General features: G+C 42.2%; 1 protein-coding gene across 1 annotated transcript in view; it reads right to left on the bottom strand.

Moving 5' to 3' along the window:
• Positions 1-7,709: 7,709 nt before the first annotated feature.
• pgk1 (phosphoglycerate kinase 1) overlaps positions 7,710-20,406 on the bottom strand; it is a 33,904-nt gene continuing 21,207 nt past the window's right edge. Inside the window, exons 5-11 of the mRNA XM_070882016.1 lie at positions 20,285-20,388; positions 19,408-19,527; positions 18,142-18,256; positions 16,378-16,557; positions 12,239-12,416; positions 9,825-9,923; positions 7,710-8,094 (exon numbers count right to left, since the gene is read on the bottom strand). Coding sequence (XP_070738117.1) covers positions 8,054-8,094; positions 9,825-9,923; positions 12,239-12,416; positions 16,378-16,557; positions 18,142-18,256; positions 19,408-19,527; positions 20,285-20,388 — 837 coding nt within the window. The 3' untranslated portion in view covers positions 7,710-8,053. The remainder of the gene's footprint in view (positions 8,095-9,824; positions 9,924-12,238; positions 12,417-16,377; positions 16,558-18,141; positions 18,257-19,407; positions 19,528-20,284; positions 20,389-20,406) is intronic.

Genomic DNA, 20,406 nt, shown 5'->3' with positions numbered 1-20,406 from the left:
CCTGCTGCACCGACCCGCTCGACGGTTACTGCGCTTGCGCACAGGACCGCGGTGCCGCTCGGGGCTTGCAGTCCTTTGGTTGCCCGAATCCCGCCAATTGTCTCACCGCCGCCTGCCCGGCCGGACTACAGCTTCCAACACGCTTCCCGCGGCGCCTGCAGGGGGCGCTTTGGCTTGTTCCGCGGCTGAAGGAGCCAAGCGCACAGGTGACATTGAGGAACTGCACAGCCACCCTCAAAAACACATTGAAACTGGACAATGTGGTTGTGCACTGATTCAAAGCATATGCATTTAAACCCAATCTTTTTTAAAAATCCTTAGATGTGATCAAAATAAATGCACTTAAAAAAATTACACTTCATCTGCAAATGTTTTAGATTGCTTCAATCAAATTGAAAAGCTAGCTGATTTTTATTTTTTTTATGTTTGGGTGTGACTGGCAAGGTCAGCATTTATGGTCCATTCCTCGGTGCCCGGGGAAGGTGATGGTGTGCCTTCTGCATGAACTGCTGCACTCTGTGTGGCGAAGGTGCTCCCACAATGCAGTTAGGTAGAGCACTCCAGCATTTTGACCCAACGATGAAGGAACAGCAGTGGGTACTGTTGAGGGGGATGACTCATCAGGGGGGAGCAGCAGCAGCCAAGTTCATGGCACCGTGGCTGGCTCTGCTGCACAGGAGGGCAGGAAAAAGAGTGGGAGAGCGATAGTGATAGGGGATTCAATTGTAAGGGGAATAGATAGGCGATTCTGCGGCCGCAACCGAGACTCCAGGATGGTATGTTGCCTCCCTGGTGCAAGGGTCATGGATGTCTCGGAGCGGGTGCAGGACATTCTGAAAAGGGAGGGTGAACAGCCAGTTGTGGTGGTGCACATTGGTACCAACGATATAGGTAAAAAACGGGATGAGGTCCCACGAGATTAATTTAAGGAGCTAGGAGCTAAATTAAAAAGTAGGACCTCAAAAGTAGTAATCTCGGGATTGCTACAAGTGCCACGAGCTAGTCAGAGTAGGAATCGCAGGATAGCTCAGATGAATACGTGGCTGCAGCAGGGAGGGATTCAAATTCCTGGGGCATTGGAACCGGTTCTGGGGTAGGTGGGACCAGTATAAACCAGACGGTCTGCGCCTAGGCAGGTCCGGAACCAATGTCCTAGGAGGAGTGTTTGCTAGTGCTGTTGGGGAGGAGTTAAACTAATATGGCAGGGGAATGGGAACCAATGCAGGGAGACAGAGGGAAAAAAAATGGAGACAGAAGCAAAAGACAGAAAGGAGATGAGTAAAAGTGGAGGGCAGAGAAACCCAAGGCAAAAAACAAAAAGGGCCACGTTACAGCAAAATTCTAAAGGGTCTAAGTGTGTTAAAAAGGCAAGCCTGAAGGCTCTGTGCCCAATGCGAGGAGTATTCGGAATAAGGTGGACGAATTAACTGTGCAGATAGCAGTTAACGGATACGATGTGGTTGGCATCACGGAGACATGGCTCCAGGGTGACCAAGGCTGGGAATTCAACATCCAAGGGTATTCAACATTTAGGAAGGATAGACAGAAAGGAAAAGGAGGCGGAGTGGCGTTGCTGGTTAAAGAGGAAATTAAGGCAATTGTAAGGAAAGACATTAGCTTGGATGATGTGGAATCGGTATGGGTGGAGCTACGGAATACCAAGGGGCAGATAACGCTAGTGGGAGTTGTGTACAGACCTCCAAACAGTAGTAGTGATGTTGGGGAGGGCATCAAACAGGAAATTAGGGGTGCATGCAATAAAGGTGCAGCAGTTATCATGGGTGACTTTAATATGCATATAGATTGGGCTAACCAAACTGGAAACAATACGGTGGAGGAGGATTTCCTGGAGTGCATAAGGGATGGTTTTCTAGACCAATATGTCGAGGAACCAACTAGGGGGGAGGCCATCTTAGACTGGATGTTGTGTAATGAGAGAGGATTAATTAGCAATCTTGTTGTGCGAGGCCCCTTGGGGAAAAGTGACCATAATATGGTGGAATTCTACATTAGGATGGAGAATGAAACAGTTAATTCTGAGACCATGGTCCAGAACTTAAAGAAGGGTAACTTTGAAAGTATGAGGCGTGAATTGGTTAGGATAGATTGGCGAATGATACTTAAGGGGTTGACAGTGGATGGGCAATGGCGGACATTTAGAGACCGCATGGATGAACTACAACAATTGTACATCCCTGTCTGGCGTAAAAATAAAAAAGGGAAGGTGGCTCAACCGTGGCTATCAAGAGAAATCAGGGATAGTATTAAAGCCAAGGAAGTGGCATACAAGTTGGCCAGAAATAGCAGCAAACCCGGGGACTGGGAGAAATTTAGACCTCAGCAGAGGAGGACAAAGGGTTTGATTAGGGCAGGGAAAACGGAGTACGAGAGGAAGCTTGCAGGGAACATTAAAATGGACTGCAAAAGCTTCTATAGATATGTAAAGAGAAAAAGGTTAGTAAAGACAAACGTAGGTCCCCTGCAGTCAGAATCAGGGGAAGTCATAACTGGGAACAAAGAAATGGCAGACCAATTGAACAAGTACTTTGGTTCGGTCTTCACGAAGGAGGACACAAACAACCTTCCGGATATAAAAGGGGTCAGAGGGTCTTATAAGAAGGAGGAACTGAGGGAAATCCTTATTAGTTGGGAAATTGTGTTGGGGAAATTGATGGGATTGAAGGCCGACAAATCCCCAGGGCCTGATGGTCTGCATCCCAGAGTACTTAAGGAGGTGGCCTTGGAAATAGCGGATGCATTGACAGTCATTTTCCAACATTCCATAGACTCTGAATCAGTTCCTATGGAGTGGAGGGTAGCCAATGTAACCCCACTTTTTAAAAAAGAAGGGAGAGAGAAAACAGGGAATTATAGACCGGTCAGCCTGACATCGGTAGTGGGTAAAATGATGGAATCAATTATTAAGGATGTCATGGCAGCGCATTTGGAAAGAGGTGACATGATAGGTCCAAGTCAGCATGGATTTGTGAAAGGGAAATCATGCTTGACAAATCTTCTGGAATTTTTTGAGGATGTTTCCAGTCGAGTGGACAAGGGAGAACCAGTTGATGTGGTGTATTTGGACTTTCAGAAGGCTTTTGACAAGGTCACACACAAGAGATTAATATGCAAATTAAAGCACATGGGATTGGGGGTAGTGTGCTGATGTGGATTGAGAACTGGTTGGCAGACAGGAAGCAAAGAGTAGGAGTAAATGGGTACTTTTCAGAGTGGCAGGCAGTGACTAGTGGGGTACCGCAAGATTCTGTGCTGGGGCCCCAGCTGTTTACATTGTACATTAATGATTTAGACGAGGGGATTAAATGTAGTATCTCCAAATTTGTGGATGACACTAAGTTGGGTGGCAGTGTGAGCTGCGAGGAGGATGCTATGAGGCTGCAGAGTGACTTGGATAGGTTAGATGAGTGGGCAAATGCATGGCAGATGAAGTATAATGTGGATAAATGTGAGGTTATCCACTTTGGTGGTAAAAACAGAGACAGACTAGGAAAAGGGGAGGTGCAACGAGACCTGGGTGTCATGGTACATCAGTCATTGAAGGTTGGCATGCAGGTACAGCAGGCGGTTAAGAAAGCAAATGGCATGTTGGCCTTCATAGCGAGGGATTTGAGTACAGGGGCAGGGAGGTGTTACTACAGTTGTACAGGGCCTTGGTGAGGCCACATCTGGAGTACAGTTTTGGTCTCCTAACTTGAGGAAGGACGTTCTTGCTATTGAGGGAGTGCAGCGACGGTTCACCAGACTGATTCCCGGGATGGCGGGACTGACATATCAAGAAAGACTGGATTAACTGGGCTTGTATTCACTGGAGTTCAGACGAATGAGAGGGGATCTCATAGAAACGTTTAAAATTCTGTGGTTTAGACAGGGTAGATGCAGGAAGAATGTTCCCAATGTTGGGGAAGTCCAGAACCAGGGGTCACAGCCTAAGGATAAGGGGTAAGCCATTTAGGACCGAGATGAGGAGAAACTTCTTCACCCAGAGAGTGGTGAACCTGTGAAATTCTCTACCACAGAAAACTGTTGAGGCCAATTCACTAAATATATTCAAAAAGGAGTTAGATGTAGTCCTTACTACTAGGGGGATCAAGGGGTATGGCAAGAAAGCAGGAATGGGGTACTGAAGTTGCATGTTCAGCCATGAACTCATTGAATGGCGGAGCAGGCTCGAAGGGCCGAATGGCCTACTCCTGCACCTATTTTCTATGTTTCTATGTGTATGTCCAAGTGAAGATGGTTTGTGACTTGGAGGGGAATTTGGAGGCTCCTATGCACTGGTTGGCCTTGTCCTTTATAGGTGATGGAGGTAGCAGGTTTAGGAGATGCTGCCAAAAGCTTTGGCATGTTGTTGCAGTGTATCCTGTAGATAGGACACACTGCAGTCACGGTACGCCAGTGATGGATGATTAAGCTAGCGGATGAAGTGAACTGATCAAATGAACTGCTTGGTCCTTGATGATGATGAGCCTCTAGAGTGTTAGTGCAGCTGCACCCATCCAGGCAATTGGAGAGCATTCCATCATATTCCTGACTTGTGCATTGTCGGTAGTGGAGAAGCATTATAGGGTCAGGCTTTGAGCCATTCGCCACAGAATACCTAGGCTCTGACCTGTTCCAGGAGCCATGACATTTATGTGGCTGGTCCAGTTGAGTTTCTGGGCAACGATGACCTGCAGGATGTTGATGGTGAGGAACTCAGCAATGGTAATGCCATTGAATGTCAAGGTGGGTGGTTTGGCTCTCTGGTTGGAGATAGTCATTGCCTGACATAAATATTACTTGCCACTTACCAGCTCAAGCCTGAATGTTGTCCAGGTCTTGCTGTATGCTAGCATAAGTTGCTTCATTACCCGAGGAACTGCAAATGGAGTTGAATACTGTGCAATCATCAGCAACTGACCCACTTCTGATAGGATGATAATTGATGAACCAGCTGAAAAGAATTGAGGTGAGGGCACTGCCCTGGAGAACTCCTACAGCAATGTCCTGGGGCCAAGATAACAGGCCTCCAACAACCATAACCATTTTCCTTTGTGTCAGGTATAATTCCAACCACTGGATCAATATTGACTTCAGTTTTACTCAGGCTTATTGGTGTCACACTCAGTCAAATGCTGACTTGATGTCAAAGGCAGTCACTCTCACCTTACCTGGAATTCAAGTCTTGTTCCCATGTTATGGAATCAAGTGCTTCTGGCACAATCCAAACTGAGCATTAATAGCAAGTAATTGATAAGTGTTACTTGATAGCACTGTTGATGACTCAATTACTTTGCTGCACACATTCAGAGGCTGAACACTGAGTCATATTCAGCATCTTCGCTGGGGCATGCAAAAGCATAGGCCTTACACTAAACATCAGTAAGACAAAGATCCTCCACCAACCTGACCCCACCACACAGCACTGCCCCCCAGTCATCAAGATTCATGGTGTGGCTCTGGACAACATGGACCACTTTCCATACCCCAGGAGCCTATTATCAATAAAGGCAGACATCGATAACGAGGTTTAACATCGCCTCCAGTGCGCCAACACAGCCTTTGGCCACCTGAGGAAGTGAGTGTTCGAAGAACAGGCCCTCAAATCTGGCACCAAGCTTATGGTCTACAGGGCTGCAGTGATACCCGCCCTCCTGTATGGCTCAGAGACGTGGACCATATACAGTAGACACCTCAAATCGCTGGAGAAATACCACCAGCGATGTCTCCGCAAGATCCTGCAAATCCACTGGGAAGACAGATGCACCAATATTAATGTCCTCGATCAGGCCAACATCCCCAGCATCGAAGCACTGACCACACTCGACCAGTTCCTTTGGGCAAGCCACATTGTTCGCATGCCTGACACGAGACTCCCAAAGCAAGCGCTGCACTCAGAACTCCTACACGGCAAGTGAGCTTCACGTGAGCAGAGGCGGCGTTTCAGGGACACCCTCAAAGCCTCCTTGATAAGGTGCGGCATCCCCATCGACACCTGGGAGTCCCTGGTCAAGAGACCGTCCTAACTGGAGGAAGAGCATCCGGGAGGGTGCCGAGAATCTAGTCGCGTCACCGAGAGCATGCAGAAAGCAAGCGCAGACAGCGGAAGGAGCTTGTGGCAAACCAGACACCCCACTCACCCTTTCCTTCAACGACTGTCTGTTCACCTGTAACAGAGACTGTAATTCCCATATTGGACTGTTCAGTCACCTTAGAACTCACTTTGAGTAGAAGCAAGTCTTCCTCGATTTCAAGGGACTGCCTATGATGATGATTCGGAGTAGGCCAATAGGGCAGTAATTGACTAGGTTAGATTTGTCCTGCTTTTGTTGGAGAGAACATACTATAGGAAAATTTACACATGGTCAGATTGATGCCAGTGTTATAGAAATTGTGGAATAACTTAGCTAAGGACATGGCTAGTTCTGTAATGCAAGGCTTCTGCACCACAATCAGGATGCTATCTGGACCTGAAATGTTTGCTGTGTCCAGTGCACTTGCTATCAAGTGGAGTAAATTGAATAGGTTGAAGATCGCCATCTGTGATGGTAGGGTCCTCCGGACCAGTCCAAGACAGATCATCCATTCTGCCCTTTTGGCTGAAGGTGGTTGCCAAAGCTTTAGTTTTTGCACTAATGTAGGCTTACATGTGAAGAATGGCCAATAGGGCAATTATCTGCAAGATCATATTCCAGTACTGAGAAATGTGCAAGAGCTAGGACTGTAGAGGATGCATGACTATTACAAGCAGATCTAGATGTGCTGGGGAATAGGTCCCATCACTGGCAAATGACATTTAACTTGGAATAGTGTTTATGCATGTGGGCTGTTCAAATGCTGAACATATATGCACCCTTCAGGGTAAAGACCAGCCAATGGTGAAAAATAACTGGGGATTTTAGTACATCAATCGTGAAAGGTTCATGACCAAAGCTATAGCCAATGAGGTCCTAGGGTGTATTTACAGGACTATTCACTATAAAGCACACCCTGTTGTCTTTGTACAATACCTTGATTTGGCCTCAGTTATAGTGTTGAGTTTTAGTCTCTAAACATGGTGGGTGATAAGAGGCTTTACAAAGGGTGCAGAAGAAAGTGACAAGCTTACTTCCTAGTTTAAAACATACCCAGCTGTGCTCAAAGAGCTGTATCTCTATACTTTAGATAAGTGTAGACTTGGGTGTAATTTCAGCAAGGTTTGTAAGATGATGAAGGAACTAGATAATGTTTGTGCAGATCAATTGTTTCAACTGAATGTTAGGAGGACCAGTGGTCATTATTACAAGTTATACAAGGGTACAACCAGGTTCAATGTTCAGAGGTTCTTCTTTTCCCTAGAGAATACTGGATCAGTGGAACAAGTTTCCAGCTCACAAAGTGAGGGGTAAACTCTGATTTGCCAAAACACTTCAACTGAAAGCTGGATGTGTTTCTCAGCTCATAACATTAATCATGGCCAGGATGGTCTCCTGGACTAGTTTCGATCGTCTAAGGAAGTTGGGGAGGAATTCTCCACTTCTCCCCCTAAATTGGGCTGGTTTTTCCACTTCTCCCAGATCACATAGCTCCAGGTGGGGTGGGGAGTACATATATTATGATGCACAAGGTATTATGACTGGGTGAATCTCTTTTCCGGTCGGTTATTTTTCTTATGTTCTTGTATAAAAGCAAGCTCTGTTCAGGTTAATTGATGTCCACTTTACCCAATCTTCATTTCTGAATAAAAGCACCCACTGCTTGTATGTTTATTTAGCAGTCATTACAGTCCATCTCCAGTAAAACTGAAAACCGTAAACTTACTTTGTGACAGCAGTGCACTACAGTTCATGAAGACATTAATTTGTTGGAAAATTACTTCAACATTATGGCAGTTAATGGATTAGAGGACTTGGACAATACTAAACACAATATATATATATATATATAGATAACTAATCATCATCATATACAGAGATCTACAGTATTGAGACAATTACTTTTCAAATGCTCTAAAGCACAGCAGGTGAAACTCTTGAGGTGTGTATGCAGGAGAATATATATCATTCTTTTGTCCTTAGATGTTGCTGAGAGCATCAACTCCTGGGAGAACTTTACCTATGAATGAAAAAAAAAAGTGTTAGGAGGAAAGAGTCAGGAAAATTACCAAGAGTATATTTTAAGTTGCTCTGCTCAAGTTCTAGTATTGTTTCATTTGTTGCTGAAACACTCGTCCATGCCTTTGTTACCTCTAGACTTAACTATTCCAATGCACTCCTGGCTGGCCTCCAACATTCGACCCGATGTAAACTTGAGGTCATCCAAAACTCTGCTGCTCGTGTCATAACTCGCACAAAGTCCCATTCACCCATCACACCTATTTTCACTGATCTACATTGGCTCCTGGTTAAGTAATGCCTCGATTTCAAAATTCTCATCCTTGTTTCCAAATCCCTCCATAGCCTCACCCCTCCCTATTTCTAATCATCTTTAGACCCACCCCCACCACCGAGATATCTGCACTCTTCTAATTCTGCCCTCTTGAGCATCCGATTATAAAATCGCTCAACCATTGATGGCCATGCCTTCTGTTGCCTAGGCCCAAAGCTCAAATTCCCTGCCTAAATCTCTCCTTTTAAAGCGCTCCTTAAAACCTACCTCTTTGGTCAAGCTTTTGGTTACCTGCCTTAATTTCTCCTTATGTGGCTCGGTGTCAACATTTGTTTTGTCTGATAACACTCCTGTGAAGTGCCTTGGGATCATTACATTAAAGGTGCTATTAAAATACAAGTTGGTGTTGGGAAAGGAAGAATACTTTTCTCCACTTGCTTTGTGAAGCTATTCAAACATAGTTATGAACTTAATCTTAACATGCCCAGTACTGCAGCAGATTTGCAGCTTTTACATGGAACTCTGACATAAAACAGTTCATGTTCATGTTCATGTTTTGCTTTTTAAAGTTCTGTTTGGCGAGCCCATCAGGGACAGTTGAACCTCTCTGGTCCGGCACCCTCGGGACCTGACCGGTGCCAAAACAGAGAATTTTCCAAACCACGGTGGGTCAGTGTTGGTGATCGCCGAGTGAGGGAGGAGAGGCTGGGGAATGTTGGTGATTGGTCATTTCTCTGTCTCGGGTCTGATGCCCCTTACTGCACCGTCAAGTCCCACAATGAGGAAGCAGTGAGATGCTGAGCTTCATAGGAGCAATTAACAGTGAGCTCCAAGCCCAGGCCCAGGAAAGCAGCAGCTGTACCACAGATGCCGAACTATGGATGTTTCCGGACCCGAGGGGTTCAACCTGTAGTTACGAGAGGATTTCAGGAACAACGTAGATTTTGGAGATTTGTTTTTAATTACAGGGATTTTCAGCCAAAAAACGCAACATTATAATTCTGCTTATTTTTGTGACTGATCAATGTGCGTCTCACAAGATCTGCTTGTAGTAGTACAGGTTCACCATGAGGAAGGAAAAAAAAATAAAATAAAGGGAGTCTCACAGAGCTGCTTTTGCAATGACCAACTCAAGTTCTCAATAGAGCTGCCCATCCTCACAGCTGCAAATAGTACTCGGCAAGGGGATACCAAAATAATTAGTTGTATATCTTTTTTTTTTTAAATTAAAAATGTTTTAAATCAGCTCTGCTCATCAATAGTTTTAAATTGCAACAATACAAGGCTAAATCAAAAAGGAAATGTTAACCAACTGGATAGTCACACAAAACTTCCGAGCCAGCATTCATAATGCTTAGCTACTTCACTGAATACAAAATAATGTGTTAAAAGCTTTTCTTTAGTTCTCAATTGTTAAACAAAACTCAAAACAGAAGACAGCAAAAACTAGAAGTCACCTTCGAGCAGTTCTAAACTGGCTCCACCTCCAGTGCTAACATGGCTGACTTTGTCTTCAGTGTTCCACTTGGCACAGCAAGTGGCTGTGTCTCCACCACCTAAAACACACAAAAAAAAAGTTTGAAAACTAGTGATATCTCTCATAGCTACTAAAGTTTATTGAAAAGTGTGGTACTTAAACACTTAGTGGCAGTGTTTTTCCAACACTGAAGATACACAAATGTAAAAATATATATTTAATAATTCCATAACCTCTAATGTGTTAATACATTCTTCCTATTTTTCATTCCTGGTGTTAAGTAGAAAGTCAATGACCAAGGTAATTCAAGATTTTAAAAAGTTTAGAATAATTTTGTTTTAGAGGTAAAAAATGAGAAAAAAAAAGAAAAAATGCTTCATTTTGTCTCATATTTAGCTTGCTATTGACCTCTTCAATTCTGTCATGGTATAATAGAGTTTAAAAACCAGCTTCACTCAGAAATTGTGTCTCAGCTCAACAACACAATGCTGCCATAACCAGTCAATTTGGTCCCCTGGCAGTTCACTCGAGCAAGGAACCAAGTCATTCAATTTAAATATAAAATTGGTATGTGGTCCGTTCAGATACAGGTCTCTGCAAACCCTAGGTTGGGTCCCAGTGGGAACTGGGAAAGGGGGAATTCCAGATGCAGCGAGTCGTTGTGCCTGGCCCTGTCCCGTTTACACTGATGACCATGTTTGGGGAAGGCAGAGGCTTCCCACCCAAGAGACCATTCCAGATATTCCAGTTCAAGGCCAAGACCCAGCATTTCCAGGCCCAAGCCTCATTTGAGATCCTCATGGCAGACTCCAAACAAAGCTTCTGTTTGCAACTTCTGAATAGAGTTGAATTGTCAACTCTTGCAATTGGCAAAAAATGAAAATATAATCACTACACAATATTCATTGTCAGTTATGGCATTAGAATTACAAACTATTAAAAATGTAACTGCAACTTTCTATTTAACAATGCTATACATGTTCTCTTAAAATGAAAACGCTAACTTGCTTGTGGACTCAAAATGGATGTTGGCACACAAGGACACCAACATTTTTAATGAACTTATTTGAAACTTTTTTTGAAAAAAATGCAACCTTCACAAATAGTGGTATTTTGGAAATTTCTGCCATAATTCTTCAGACAGCATCTCCCTGATCTTCTCTGAGCCAGAAGAAGATAAAGACAGGGAATATGTGCAGAAGCAATGTGCTTCCAGGAAAGCTGGAAGTTGTTCAGTGATGCTTCTACACAACCTCAAGCAGCCTAGCAGTGTAACATTAGTCGAAGTTTGGAAGCAGGCTGTAGGTGTTATTTGGCTGAGTGTAACACAAGATACATGTGTCATAAAGACCGTGCCTTCAGAACTGCTCTGAAATATAAATGAAGCAGATTCATTTGTTTGCTGTCTACTTAATCAAAATACTGATCAGTATCATCACATTGGAATCCTGACTGCAGAATTTCTTTCGAGCTGTAGACAAGGTCCCCTGATAGCTCAGTCAGGAAGACTGAATGTTTATACTGTGTTAACTGATCTCAGATTGGGTAATAGGAGGATTGTAACAATTGACCTTTGGATCCCTGGCCTGAGAGACAGGAAGGATGTGATTGCACTAGAAAGGGTGCAGAGGAGATTTACAAGGATGTTGCCAGGACTGGAAAACTTTAGCTATGGGGAAAGATTTGATAGGCTAGGGTTGTTTTCCTTGGAACAGGAGGCAGCTGAGGAGAGATTTAATTGAGATGTATAAAATTGAGAGGTCGAGACAGAATGGATAGCAAGAACCTATTTCCTGTAGCAGAGGGGTCAATAACCAGGGGGCATAGATTTAAAGTAGTTGGTAGAAGGATTAGAGGAGAGATGAGGAACCATTTCTTCACCCAGAGGGTGGTGGGGGTCTGGAACTCACTGCTCGAAAGGGCAGTAGAGGCAGAAACCCTCATCATATTTTTAAAAGTACTTGGATGTGCACTTCAAGAGCTGTGACAGAGGGCAGCAGACCTGGTGCTGGAAGGTGGGATTAGGCTGGGTAGTTCTTTTTCAACCGACACGGACATGATGGGCCGAATGGCCTCCTTCTGTGTCGTAATTTTTTAATTCTATTCTAGAGGGATAAAAAAAAAAAATCATCCACAGTTCCAGTCTTGATTGCTCGCAACGACCCCTGTGGAAGTCCACAAATGTGGATGTTGAGCGAGGACAGGAGGCCAGCTGTGTTTATCATTTACCAATTTTACTGCCTGCATTACATGAAAACCTGTATACAAAATGGTAAAATCTATATAAATAGTTTACTATCAACACAACCCCATTTTAGCTTATGAAGGCTACGAAATGTTACCATTTATTTTTATCAGGCTTAAGCAACCTTCCCAGTTCCACTCCATACTTACCAATAATAGAGATGCAACCTTTCTGGGTAACTTCCACAACCTTATCCATAACCGCCTTGGTGCCATTGGCGAACTTGTCCCACTCAAACACACCGACAGGACCATTCCACACAATCAGCTTGGCCCTGCCCACAGCAGCAACAAATTTCTTAACACTCTCAGGACCACAGTCTAGACCCTGATTAGGAAAAAATAATTAAAAATACATCAAAACTTGCTGTATTTCACTATTTGTAAGGAGTGGCAAGATATCAACACTTGTTTCATACCTCCAGGTCAAAGAGATACAAATTATATTGTCACATTCTATCTTACTGCTCTGTATAGACAACTTGGCAGATATGGACTATATAAAGGCCGCATAGTGACACCGTTTAAGTTGCTCTACATAATTCAAACACCGACATGTACAAGTTCCCCAGCTCCTTCACTCTTAGTATTACATTCCTGTTAAAAGTAGTCATTTATTTTAAAGAAAGACACAGAAGAGGAAATATCTGCACTTTTATCCTCTACATAACTATGTACTGGCCATATTCATACATACAATGAAAACACTGAAATGCATTAACAGCCCATTAAGATATGGTTACTAGATTATCAGCTACTAACCATTTGCTTTGCGTGTGTTTCTTTTTAAATCTAAAAGAAAAATGCTGTACAGTACTGCCGGTCATGAATTGCAAGAGTTTATCATTTTTTTTTAAATAGAGTGAGAATTTTACTTTGAAAGTCAGTATTTCTATAATAGAATGCTCCATGTCACATACACTGGTTCCACCCCATTCAAAATTTAGATGTTTTGAGCACATCTGTTGCATCCACACTCACTAAACATTTAAGTACTCAAGAGGTTCAACAGATAATCTGAGCATTTAAAAAACAAGGTGTGATACCACACTGGAGTTGCAAGCAGCATTAATCACAAGCTGTATACATTTGCCTGATCCAGATAGTTTCATACCGTTTCTGATTGTAGTCAGATCAGGACCCTACTCCAGAGATATTCTGTAACTTTAACATGGTTGGAAACCAGTCTCCACTTTGCCGAGACACTAAAGTTGCAAAATAAATGCACCCAAGTGTCATGGTGAAACAGAATCGAACTGTTTTTGTCAAAACTGCTGAGCATAAAATTTCGAAGTTCCAATTGGGCTGATTATACATAAGCCTTTGAAAGCTTTAATTTCACATAACGTGTAAAATAAAATAGGGGGAAATTAAGCTGAAACATACATTTTAGCTGTTCTTAATATGTTTCTCCATTCGATTGATCATTTAGTAGGTTTCAAAAACTTGATTTTATTGATATTACAATGGTAGAAATTTAACATGGTGGATACCACTACAGTGTAATTTTGCATCCTTCCCAATCTATTAATATCAGCAGTACAGGTAGACAACACCAGACACCAAATACATCAGGTCCTCAAGTGCTCCAATTCTATTCATACGTGTACAAAATATTGTTTATTTTAGGTTTTGTTTGCAACTCTTCTAAACTATTTAAAAATAAGGGTGAAACTTTGGGCCCAAGTTTCCACATGATTCGCGCCTGATTTTTAGGAGCAACTGGTGGAGAACGGACTATTTTAGAAATCGCAATTCTCCACATTTTTTTTTCTGCAGTTCTAGTCAGGTAGAACAGTTCGAGTTTAGAACAGAATTTTTTCTTCAAAAGGGGGCGTGTCCAGCCACTGACGCCTGATTTGAAAGTTTCCACAGTGAAAATGTACTCCAAACTAAAGTAGAATGGAGCCAGTGAAGATTTTTGTAGAACTGAAAAAACCTGTTCTACACATTAAAAAAATCAGGCGCAGGTTACAAATTAGGCGTCCAGAACGAGGTGGGGGGGAGGGGGGTGGGAAGGGAACTCATTAAATCCGACAATAAATCCTTATTTATACTTCTACAAATAAATCCAACCTGAATAAACATTTATAAGCCACGAAAAGATTAAATAAACCATCTTCCTACCTGTGAGAAAGTGCTTCAGCCAGGGAGAATTCTGCAGCCGTTCGTGCCGCTGAGCGGGGGAGAGAGAGGGAAGAGAGAGGGAAGAGAGAGGGAAGAGAGGGAAGAGAGGGAAGAGAGGGAAGAGAGGGAAGAGAGAGGGAAGAGAGGGAAGAGAGGGAAGAGAGGGAAGAGAGGGAAGAGAGGGAAGAGAGGGAAGAGAGGGAAGAGAGGGAAGAGAGGGAAGAGAGGAGTGGCGTCGGGTCGGGGAACAGGAGCGCGGGTCGGTTCAGTCGGAGGGGGGGGGGGGGGGTGGGGGGGAGAGCGGGTCTCGGGGCGGGGGGGGAGCGAGTGTCGGTCTGGTCAGGCGGGGAGCAGGAGCTGGCCGTGGGAGGAGCCCCAGTGAGGCCATTGGGCCAGGGCTAGGGGCTGCGTACTTCGGGGCCCCTCCCACACAGTTCGGCGCCTGGAGCTACTGCACTTGCGTGCCGACTGTAGCGCGCATGTGCAGAGGTCCCGGCACTGTTTTCAGCGCCGGGACCTGGCTCCGCCCCCCCATAGCTCGTGCTGACTGCGCCAAGGGCCAGAGGACCTGTAAGTAGGTGCAGACTACCGAGGATTTTTTTAGGCGCCGTTTTAGGCGCGAAAAACAGGCGCCCAGCTCGGAGGGGCGCCCGTTTTTTTTCTTGTGGAAACTTGGGCCCATAAAGACAGACTACCCTTTGGTATTTGAATATGCAGAAAGCCTATGCAAAGTAAATTGATGCATTGCTTGAGAAATACATACACAGAAACCCTACACAATTGAGAAATAAGAACATTGTCAGCAATTTACCTTTAAGTTGCTTCTCCAAGGATTAAAAAGGATGTTTCCGAAGTCATTAAAAACAAGTCATGTTTAGAATAGATCATGAGGTGCATGCCACCCCCCACCATTATTGTGGCTGGTATTTCAGTTCTGTGTCCTTGACTTAGTACCATTATCATAAAATACTGAGAAGTGTTGCAAAATATACAGCCTACTAATAATTCAGTCATTTTTGCATTAAAAAACTTGAACTGCCCAATAATTTAAATTCAGCAATGTAAATAATGCAGCAAAGTGGAAATGTAGTGCTAAAGAATTTGAATTTAGATAATTTGAATTAAACAGCTTAAGAGTGGACTCGAGTAAAAGATTGGTAGTCACAGAAATGATCACAAACAAGCATTCAATACCTAAAACCACAATATATAGGGCAATAGTTTGCTCCTTTTTGCTGCAAAACTAATACCTGTACATGTTTCACTGCAGTGGTCAAGCAAGCAACAGTCAAAAATGAAAGAATGGCTCTTGTATTTCAGTGCAAGAGTAAAACACACTAAAATAATTCACAATCTGTATGTCCACAAGCTATACTAAAAAAAAAATTGCAAATAATGGAAATGTGAAATAAAACAGAAAATGCTGTGTATTTCCAACATTTCATCACCCATAATCTACATGTAAGCATCAACATAGTACATCATGGATTTTACTAGCTTTACCTGAAATTTCTCTTTAACTGATTTATTGTTTTCCAGAGCACTGGGTTGATAATACACCGTCATCTCACCCTAAATCTGGTTTCATATCCAGGAACAACTGAAGGGATAAAGTCTCCTTTTTCCACTAACTGCAAGTGTCAGAAATGAAGTGAACTGAAGTGTTTTCAATCCAGTTATATGTAGGTGCAGGTTCACATTACAAAATGGCTTCTAATTTGGAACTAAAATGTACAAAGAGAGACTATAGTAATAGACAGGTGTAGGGAATGAAAATATCACACAAGTGTATCGCAAGTACTTTCAGGTTGGATCTTAAGCTCATTATTGGAATAGAGAAGAGGACACTTTACTCTGCAGCTGGCTCTACTGTGCACAAACCAGGAGTGCTTGATGCTGACTAATGGTGCCCATTCCCTTGATATCCTTAGCCTCCAAGCATAAAAGTCACAATCAACATCACTAAGACAGATCATATCTGGTCATTTACCTCATTTGCTATTTGTAAAACTTAGATTTTAGCAAGTTGGCTACCTGGGTTCCCCCATAACAGGGATTACAGTTCAAAAAGTAATGCATTGGCTGTGAAATGCTTTGGAACTCTGAGGACATGAAAGGCACTAATGTTTTAGAGCACTGAGCAACCCATACAATGATCTTACCATCCAGTTTGCTGGGATTCCTGTAGCCACAGTGGCTGCTCCAATACTGGCGTTTTCATCAAATTTATCAGCAGTAACAAAATCTTCAGGCAGTGAGATGATCACCCCATTCTTCTTAGCTTTGGCCATCAGTTCATTAACTATTTTAGCCCCTTCTTCATCATAGAGGGAAGTACCAATCTAAAAGAAAAGTTTCAAAACATTCAAAAAATATCTAGGGACCATCGTTATACACCGTGCCCTTACTGCTGTGGACATCAAGATCTTTACCAAGATTAATTCAAATCTAGCTGCAAAGGTCACCTAATATTTGACACTATTTCAATATTAGTTATTTTAGTGTGTGAAATCCTTCCATTATTCTACAAATAAGAGACCGAACTAGAGTAGCAATAATATTAATACAACAACTAGTGTCAAGAAATGTCATCACACTCCAGGGCAATCAGAGCAGGTTGGTGCACATATACATCTACCCCCTACATGTGTGGCAATTAAGAGCAGAGAAGGAATACATTTCATATTTTAAGTACTCCTCCTACTCCCTAAAATAGTGCCTGCTCTCACATCAAGAAACCAATCTGCTACCATCACTTGTATTCTCCAGGTTCAGGCCTACAGAGAATCGATAGTGGAAACAGCTGCATTAAAAAAAAATTCCTAGAAAATAACAGTATATAACCTGAACATGGACAGCAGAGGTGGGGGAAGAGAATGTACTATGTAAGCTTTGTCTAGTCTACACCATGATGATGTAGATACAGCAGAGCCACAGTGCTCAGAGCCAGAGAGCAGGACAAAGACTGGAATTCAGAGCGTGTGTTGGAAGAGATCAGGGTCCAAAACTGGAGAAAGCAGTAAAGGCAATGTATAAAAACAGTTTGTCCAGACACGCCAAAGAAAAATATACATATTATCACAACAAATTTGGATGAATGTGGTTTGACCAGTTTAACAAATATACATACACACATACATAAATAAATAGATAAGTGTGTGTGTATTCCTCTACACCCGTTCAACAAATAGAATCGTGAAAAATGCATGTTATTCCACTCCGGAAGATTAATAAGTCAGAACTGATTGAGCTGTATGTGAATTGTGAAGATCTTATGAGCAGAAAAGGTTACAGGAAGATTTAATAGTTTAGATAAGAGTAAATAAGGAGACACGGTTTCCACTGACAGGACAGTCAATAACCGCAGGACACAGAGTTAAGATAATTGGCAATAGAACTAGGAGTGAAGGAGAATTTTTATTTTACACAGTTATGATGATCTGTAATTTTAATAGTACCTTTCAAAAGAGAATTAGATATATACTTGAAAGGAAAACATTTGCAGGGCGATGGGAAAAGAGCAGGGAAGAGGAACTAATTGGATAGCTCTTTCAAAGACCAGCACAGGCACAATGGGCCGAATGGCCTCATTCTGTGCTGTAAAATTCTATGATCTTCTATGTCTTCCTTAAAGAAATTGAGGTAGTTATCCACTGTAAAGTGACTCAGATAAGAAACCAATCATAATATACACACCAAAATCCAAAAATGAAAAAAAATTAAGCAGTTACTAGAGAAGGTCGCAGCAATAAGTCCAGACAAGAGAACACAATCCCAAGAGTTCAAGATTGTGCAATAATTGCTGCTACAAAATTTGCCAATGCACTACTTTAAACTGAAATTCAGTGTTGCAATAACCATATGAAATCTATTATTTGACTTAGCAAACTGGAAGCTTGATGGTGCAATTCTGTTGGCACACATACCTCCATTTTATTAAGAACCTTCAGGAATGTAAAGGCCATGCCTCCTCCGATAATCATTTCATTAACCTTATCTAGCAAGTTATTGATCAGCTGAATCTTGTCCTGGACTTTAGCCCTGTTGAACAGCAACAGAAGCAGGTATTAAAGCTACATAATTTTGTGTTTTTTTCATTAAACTGCTGTACAAACATATTAAGCAATGGTGATGGTTGGTATTTGCTGGAAGAAGAGAAAAACACACTTCTATCAGGTCACATTTAATTGATTAGAAGCAAGAAAATAGGGTTTAATGCATTTCTATTAATTAAAAAAAACTACTACTTTAAAAAACAATTATGCTTCTAGGTTTTCTTCTGAAGGAATTGCATCTTGAAATGGTAAGTCATCTAAATATTAAGAGTTCAATTCACAAAACATGCAGTTTTAGTTTAGATACCATTATGCTGAGCTGGCAGCTTGTAAAGACATTGAACAATGGAGCACAGTTCAGCTTTCGACAGTAACTCGAGTTAGTCTCTCCGCTGTAGTGACTATGGCTGCAACTCCCATTTACAATACTTAATACAGTCAATATAAAATGCAATAAAAGCAATTCTTCCAGATAGAAGATATGTCCCCGGTTGCAAATTTCAGTCGCACTTCTTGGGCCTAATGTATGTCCATATTGAAAGCTAGAACAAGATGCAGTTCTATAAAGTCTTAAGAATTTCCAGAGACTTTCGAAGTGACTGTTTGATAAGCTTCCTGTTTTATTGCACTACATTGCCACCAAGAGGCATGCGTTAGTATTGTAATTCCCTCCTCGCACATAACCATGGGCACGCTCTCTATTCTCAGCCATATTACTCCCACTCAGGAGTATTTTATTCCATCACCCATAACTGCATGCTATAAAATGGTCACATCATACATGTAAATAAGATTCCAGAAGTTATAGCTTGGTCTCCCTTATAAAGTACTTTATCTGTGTAAACTACATAGCCGAAATTGCAAATGGCATTTTAGTTAAACTGAGTCATTATAGTTCTTCACTTTACCAGACAAGGCAAATCCTGCCAATGTTTGGTACTTTACCGTCCTGAATTCAATATTTTTAAAATACATGAACTATGCAATATTTCTGCAGCTTATAATCGCAGCATTGTACAAAGGTTTTCAATTTTATGTCAGAAGTTGAGTATCTGCTAATAAAGCAGGTATGCTGGCAGTTCTAAAACATTCTTACAAAGCCAAGTAAAGAATAGTTTGAGTAACTTCAGCACTTACCCGCCCAGAATGGCAAGGAAGGGTCTCTCAGGGGATTCCAGAGCTTTGGCAAAATACTCGAGCTCCTTTTTCAGCAATAAGCCAGCAGCCTTCTTTGGCAAATTTACACCAACCATGGAGCTAGAACAGAAATATAAATCAAAACAAGGGCATTAATCATCTACATTCAGAGGAACAATCCAGGTAAACTTTTTTTTGCCATCTCACTTACTAAGGTTTTGGATTAAGTAGCTCTGGGTTCAACAACTGGTTAAGCATTTACATTTGTTCTAGTTATGAGAGATCTTTTTAGACAACAGTTACACACAGTACTCTAAACTGCAGTCTAGTCAAGTTTTTGTACAAATTCATCACTTTTTCTTTACCCTTGTATTCTATGCCCCCATTTATAAAACCCAAAAATCTATGTATTTTTTTAATAAATGGTTTCATCTATCGACACTTACAGGGAATTATACATATTTGAACCCCCAAGTATGGGTGTTCATCCACACCTTCCAGTGTCTTTCCATTGGGTGCATTCAATGTTCCTTGTAATTTTTTTTGGTCCTGCGTGGCCATTCAAAATCCTGCATGGGCCATTCAAAAGCTGGATGCGCGGGTTCTCTGAAGTCCTGCGCAACCGTACAGCTTACAGGGAACGTTGCTCCCATTCTTCGTTTTCGTTACCAAAGTGTATTATCTCCCATTCCACTAAACGGTCTATGTTTTCCTGAAGTTTTCTACAGTCCTCTTCAACATTTGCCAAACCTCCTACTTCTGTGCCTCAAGCACATTGAGATTCTATGCCAAATAATATAATATATTATATAATATATTTCAACCCTTCTCTAGTCTGGGTATTTCTTCAAGTGAAAGAAACATACGAACAGCTCACCTGTGAGCTCTGTGCGCTGTTCCGAAAGCATCATTGACATACACATCACCCAGCTTAGACAGTGAAGCTCGGAAACACTTCACTTTTTCATCATCTGCTTTTATCTGGAAGAGATTATATTT

Source organism: Pristiophorus japonicus, chromosome 6, assembly GCF_044704955.1.
Source record: "Pristiophorus japonicus isolate sPriJap1 chromosome 6, sPriJap1.hap1, whole genome shotgun sequence".
NCBI classification, from domain to species: Eukaryota; Metazoa; Chordata; class Chondrichthyes; family Pristiophoridae; genus Pristiophorus; species Pristiophorus japonicus.
This window is presented reverse-complemented; position numbering and strand designations above follow the sequence as displayed.